Source organism: Triticum urartu, chromosome 5A (genome assembly GCF_056163025.1).
Source record: "Triticum urartu cultivar PI428250 chromosome 5A, HENAU_Tu73, whole genome shotgun sequence".
Taxonomy (NCBI): Eukaryota; Viridiplantae; Streptophyta; class Magnoliopsida; order Poales; family Poaceae; genus Triticum; species Triticum urartu.
The window spans coordinates 665,927,794-665,934,182 of NC_141877.1; the positions used below are offsets into that span (position 1 = coordinate 665,927,794).

The window sequence follows — 6,389 nt, forward strand, 5'->3', positions numbered from 1 at the left end:
TTTCCGGCATCGGCATCACTGGCACGTTTGTCAGTACCTACAAACAACGGTGCATTTCAGCTACTAAATATGGTTCGATTAGCACTACTTTCTAACTATCTTTTATATACAGCAATGGAGGAACTAGTTGGGTGCGTACAGGTACAGGATCCAAGGCCGGTCAAGTTGTGCCAACTGACTGACAGTCAACCTTGGGTGCAGGATCCAAAGGCCCGTCAGCCTGTGGGCAAATTTAAACCATTTTCGCGGTGTCAATCTGTCGCGAGGCACACCATCCATCATCACTAGTTAATGGCCAGGCAAGGCAATTTTGCTCCAGGCCTCCAGCCAAACACAAGCAGGCCCTGAGTACCAGGCAGCAGGTCAGGTCAGGTGGGCAAGTGACACTTGCATCTGAAACAGCTCCAGACAACTCTCTTCTCTTCTTCTTCTTCCGGTGGAGTCCCGCGAAATGCTCCGGGTTCCCGTCAGTGGCTCAAGAAATCGCTCCCGGGTTTAAGGTACAATCTCCCCCCGCCCCCCCTTCGAGTTTTCAAACAGGAAAAAAAATGGCTTTTATTTCTTGTGTGCTTGATTCTCGGTTCAGCCAGCATGGTCAAATCTCGGTTCACTCCTTCACTCCCCTACTCCTACAACAGTAGAACGGAATCTCCTTGAGCTCCTCTTCCATTTCCCCTCTCTCACAAACCTGCTGGCACCAAGAAATGTGCTGCTGATTGATTGAGGGGGGGTCTGGCGCAGGCTCTATCCAGATCTGAGCGGCCGGATTGGGAGCTTTGGTGTGAGCGAATCTCTCTCACTCCATAATCTGTTTCTTCTTCTTAACGACTGTCAAATTCCTGTTACCGTAAGAGGAACATGTACTGTCCGTATGTAAATCTCCGGAGGATAGCTCTCAGTCACCATCGTCTTCTTCTTCTGTGGAGTGTGGAGCCGCCGACAGCTTTTTACCGTTTCTGTCAGCTTCCAAGTTCCGTATCGGAAAATATCTCTGGATCTGATTCAGAAAGAGATTTAACATTCTGTCTTTTTCATCTTGTTATAAGTTTCCTATAGCTGACAGCAACCAATTTCCCGTGTGTCATTTGTCGCGAGGCCAGCGCGTCGCATTCGGAGGACACCATTGAGGCAGCGAGTGAGTGAGTGAGCAGTACCAGCAAGCTTGGTTGCTGCTGCTAGCCCTCCTGCCTTTAGGTCCCAGACAGCTCTGTCTCTCTCATGTAGTGATGTGTATTTATTATTAAGGCTTCTCTTTGCTCTTTGCTCTGCTGAGAAATGCTCCGGGTTTAAGGTACAATCTTTGCTCTTTTCCCCCTTCGAGTTTTCAAAAAGAAGGGGAAAAAAGCAGAGTATTTCTTTCCTCTGTGCTTGATTCTTGGTTAGTGTAGTATGTTTGTTTCTCTTTATCTGCTTGGGGTTCAGACAAATTTCTGTTACTCTTGCTTCAGTGGATGCTGCTGCTTCACTCCCCCCCTTGGAGAGATGCTAGCTAGCTAGCTACATCTGAGCAGCTGGAAATTAGCTAGGAATCTAACACTCACCCTGTTCTCTTGTACATCTATTTCTCCAATAAGTAATTCCGGACCGAGGGAGTACTGGTTTCTATTCGTCTTTCATAAGTTAGTAAGCTCTTCGAAATTTTATTTTTGGTTTACCTTTCTGTTTGTGGATACAAGAGGAGAAACATCTTCTCTAAAGTTTGTTTTGCTTCTGAAAAGGGACGTCAGTAGTAACTTGACTTGCCCTCTTGGACAGCTAACTAACTAACTTGCCACCCTTTCAGGGAGCACAAAGGGAAAATTGTCCTGGGGTTAGGTAAAAAAGAAGAAGGACATGGCTGACATTGAAGCTGGCGGCAAGCCAGCCACTGAGTCTGACACTGCAACATTGATCCCAAACAGTGGAAACCTAGAAGGTTCAAGCAAGGCCACAAAGACCTGCAGGTTCAAGGACGACGACGAGGTCGTCGAGATCACGCTTGATGTTCAGCGCGATTCAGCGTCGGTCCAAGCTGTCAGGCCGGTGGCCGCGGAGGCTGCGGTGGCCGCCGCGAGGAAGAGATATGACAGAAGCAAGAGCACCGCTGCAGTGGCGCTCAAGGGCTTGCAGTTTGTGACGGCGAAAGTCGGCTCTGACGGCTGGGCCGCCGTGGAGAAGCGGTTCAACCACCTGCAGGTTGATGGCGTCCTGCTCCGTTCCAGATTTGGGAAATGCATTGGTAACTACTTCTAGAACAGTCTGTTCAGTGAATGCAGACAAGTATATAGTTCAGGTAGTAATTGCTTTTCGTTGTGTGTGTGTGCAGGGATGGACGGGTCCGACGAGTTTGCGGTGCAGATGTTCGATGCGTTGGCGAGGAAGAGAGGGATCGTCAAGGAGGTGCTGACCAAGCCGGAGCTCAAAGAGTTCTGGGAGCAACTCAGTGATCAGGGTTTCGACAACCGTCTCCAAACGTTCATCGACATGTTAGTACTTCTCTTCTGCTAGATGTTGTCATGGGTTCCTTCCTTCTGAACATAGGTGCACAGCACTTACCACCTCTTTGTTCAGGGTTGACAAAAATGCCGATGGGAGAATCACAGTAGAGGAGGTCAAGGAGGTTAGTCACAACTCACAAGACCCCAAACTGAAAAGATCTAGTCTTAGTGAGTAAATTTGAAGCATATATTAAGCAAATGATGCACGCTTTCGCAGATTATCGCCCTCAGTGCATCAGCAAACAAACTTTCCAAGATCAAGGAGCGCGCTGATGAGTACGCAGCACTCATCATGGAAGAGCTTGACCCTAAAAACTTGGGCTACATAGAGGTATTATGTTCAATCAAGTACATCCTCTGTTCTTTGTTCACAAAAAAAGTACATCCTCTGTTCCTAAATATAAGACGAGGTAGTAACAATCAGAGATTCGCAGCATGGTTTCTTCCTAATTAATCACTCGATCTAAACGTTTACAGCTCGAGAGCTTGGAGTCGCTCTTACTGCAGACACCATCTGAAGCCGTTGCAAGATCGACCATCACCCACAGCTCCAAGCTCAGCAAAGCTCTTAGCATGAGGCTCGCGCCTAGCAAGGACACAAGCCCACTTCGCCACTACTGGTTGCAGTTTACCTTCTTTGTAGAGGAGAACTGGAAGCGCATATGGGTCGCGGCTCTTTGGATCTCCATCTGCATAGCCCTTTTCGTTTGGAAGTTCATCCAGTACCGCAACCGAGCTGTATTTAACATCATGGGCTACTGTGTGGCCACTGCAAAGGGTGCCGCCGAGACCCTGAAATTCAATATGGCCCTCGTCCTTTTTCCTGTCTGCCGAAATACAATCACTTGGATCCGATCGAAGACAAAGATTGGAGCTGTTGTACCCTTCAATGACAACATAAACTTCCACAAGGTAATGTAAATAAGTGGTATTTCTGCATTAAGTAAGGATATATCCTGAGAATAACCTGCTGACGATGTCTGATAGATAATTTAGCACTTAACATAGCTAGCACTTGTATGTTACCATTGTGCAGGTAATAGCAGCAGGGGTTGCAGTTGGTGTAGTTTTGCATGCAGGTGCCCATCTGACATGTGATTTTCCTCTCCTGCTCCATGCAAGTGATGCAAAATACGAACCAATGAAGCCTTTCTTTGGGGAGACAAGGCCACCAAATTACTGGTGGTTTGTAAAAGGAACTGCGGGGTGGACAGGTATTGTCATGGTAGTGCTCATGTCAATATCCTTTGTGTTAGCCCAGCCATGGTTCCGACGTAACAAGCTCAAGGACACTAATCCACTCAAGAAGATGACTGGTTTCAATGCCTTCTGGTTTACACACCACCTGTTTGCTATTGTGTATGCACTGCTCATCGTACACGGAACAAGTCTGTATCTGACCAAGGAGTGGTACAAGAAAACGGTAAAAGTCTATCTATGCCCTAATAATGCCAATAGAAAATTCTAATGATCAGAATTATTGATAAATTTTCTTAATATTTTCAGACATGGATGTATATCGCTTATCCTGTCTTCCTATATTCATGCGAGCGCATCGTTCGGTTATTCAGGAGACATGATTCAGTTAAGATTCAGAAGGTACCACCATGACGAAATCCCTTTCATATGGCTTTTCATTGTTTGTCTTTTTGACCTTAAAATTAAATAATCGGACACAAATTTACTGTCTTTTCTTTTAAATATAGTGCACCTTAATATGTGCCAAGCCATTTAACATGGGAGATGGATTGCTGAACAGCAAAGAAGCCTTAAATTATTGAAAATTCTGAATTCACTCTTTCTTAGCCTTTAATTTTTGTATCCTAAACAGGTTGCGGTATATCCTGGGAATGTGTTGGCTCTTTATATGTCCAAGCCACCTGGTTTCAAATACCGGAGTGGGCAGTACATCTTCATAAATTGCGGCGCTGTATCTCCATATGAATGGTACCCAAGCCACACACTTTGAGAAAAAGAAAACAGTTGCATTAATATAATTATGAAATCAGCAGATGACTAATAGTATGGAAAAAATGTTCTATCACAGGCATCCATTTTCCGTTACATCGGCACCAGGAGATAATTACCTCAGTGTCCACATTCGCACAAGGGGTGATTGGACTTCTCGGCTTAGGACTGTCTTCTCTGAGGTAAATCAGCCTTTTTGGGTCTTTGGTTTGTCTAGTGACCACATCCTGTTGGAAGTTTGTGTAACCGGAGAAACATGTCAAAGGATGTTTTGGAGAACGAATAGAGATATGCCAATAACAACGTGTGACAGAATTACCTATAGGGGGTGCTTCAAATACTTGTTGTCCCAAATGTAGCGTAATCTTGCTTAAAATACTTAGATGTCTGAAGCATTGTGAATTGTTAAGGTTTTGATTTTTCATATCAATGCCACTGCTCTACTTGATGGAACTGATAATAACCTTAAATGTAAACCAGGCGTGTCGGCCTCCCACTGATGGAGAAAGTGGACTCCTTAGAGCTGACCTCTCCGTGGGAATCACTGACAGCAACGCAAGGTGAAAAGGCACATCTTCAGTTGCTTCAAAAAAAAATGTTTAACCATGCAATATATATTTCAAACTCCTTTTTCTGATCCCAAGCTTTGTTTGACATGTACTAGATTCCCTAAACTTATGATCGATGGACCATATGGTGCTCCAGCACAAGATTACCGGGAATACGATGTGCTGCTGCTCATCGGACTTGGCATCGGAGCCACCCCTTTGATCAGCATTGTGAAGGATGTGCTTAACCACATCCAGCGTGGGGGATCGGTTGGCGGAACAGAGCCGGAGGGCAGTAGCAAGGGAAAGAAGAAACCATTCATGACCAAGAGGGCCTACTCCTACTGGGTCACAAGAGAGGAAGGCTCCTTTGAATGGTTCAGAGGGGTGATGAACGAGGTGGCCGAGAAGGACAAGGATGGGGTGATTGAGCTCCACAACCACTGCTCGAGCGTGTATCAGGAGGGCGATGCTCGTTCCGCGCTCATCGTCATGCTCCAGGAACTCAACCATGCCAAGAAGGGGGTTGATATTCTGTCCGGGACCAGCGTCAAGACCCACTTTGCCAGGCCTAATTGGCGAAGCGTCTTCAAGCGTATCGCGGTCAACCATGAGAACCAACGCGTTGGTACGTCTTCTCGCTGCTGCCATTCTCACATTGATCCGGTACTACGAATGTTGGTGACTAGTTACCATCGATCGTCTGCTAACGCACCTTAATATAATTCTGCTTCAGGGGTTTTCTACTGCGGCGAGCCTGTTCTTGTGGCGCAGCTGCGGCAGCTGTCGGCAGACTTCACCCACAATACAAACACAAAGTTTGACTTCCACAAGGAGAATTTCTAATTATATATACTATATGTAGCTGATGTAAGAGCATGTCTATGTATGGTCTGCAACATAATAAGGTACAGAAATAGTAATACAGGTTTTCATTTGGACCGGTTTAGACACTTTATCACGAGATCTCGAAACTGGTGACACTTTGGGCTTGCTCTGCTCTAGGCTCTAGCTCCAAAAATATCACATATGAAAATCAACTCCGACAACAAAAAATCACATCTAAAAATCACCTTGAGCTGGGGAGGTCGATCGGACAAGAATGGGATTCCCAGAAGAACGAACATAGCTCCATTTGGATTAGTGACAATGCAAATGCCACCTGTACCCTAATACACAATAAGTTCATTTCACAAGTGGTTTGCTAATCAAAATACGTAACTAAAGTACAGAGCAGTATACTACATAACCACAATAAGTACATTTGGATTAGTGACTTCACCCACAATAAGTTCATTCTCCATGACAGCTGTATTTCTTCCAAGGGAATTACATAACCACAAGAATGTCATAAGACTAACTCACTAAAGAACGTACGGTGCAAATAAAATTGCAG

At 45.4% G+C, this 6,389-nt stretch overlaps 1 protein-coding gene across 1 annotated transcript; it reads left to right on the forward strand.

Annotated features, from left to right (window-relative positions):
* The first annotated feature begins 207 nt into the window (after positions 1–207).
* On the forward strand, positions 208–5,951 carry LOC125511492 (respiratory burst oxidase homolog protein B). Its single transcript, XM_048676872.2, has 13 exons — positions 208–500; positions 1,784–2,218; positions 2,306–2,465; positions 2,551–2,599; positions 2,695–2,808; positions 2,955–3,389; positions 3,514–3,900; positions 3,984–4,076; positions 4,309–4,424; positions 4,525–4,627; positions 4,926–5,005; positions 5,110–5,621; positions 5,730–5,951. The coding sequence occupies exons 2-13, from the start codon at positions 1,834–1,836 to the stop codon at positions 5,837–5,839; spliced, it is 2,544 nt and encodes an 847-aa protein (XP_048532829.1). The 5' UTR covers positions 208–500; positions 1,784–1,833; the 3' UTR covers positions 5,840–5,951.
* Positions 5,952–6,389: the final 438 nt, after the last annotated feature.

What these genes read in the sequence shown, in the direction of transcription:
- LOC125511492 (XM_048676872.2), top strand. Translation starts at nt 1,834, where the DNA reads ATGGCTGACATTGAAGCTGGCGGCAAGCCAGCCACTGAGTCTGACACT. An exon ending in CAGATTTGGGAAATGCATTG is followed by an intron (nt 2,219 to 2,305) that starts GTAACTACTTCT and finishes GTGTGTGTGCAG; the next exon opens with GGATGGACGGGTCCGACGAG. An exon ending in AAAACTTGGGCTACATAGAG is followed by an intron (nt 2,809 to 2,954) that starts GTATTATGTTCA and finishes AAACGTTTACAG; the next exon opens with CTCGAGAGCTTGGAGTCGCT.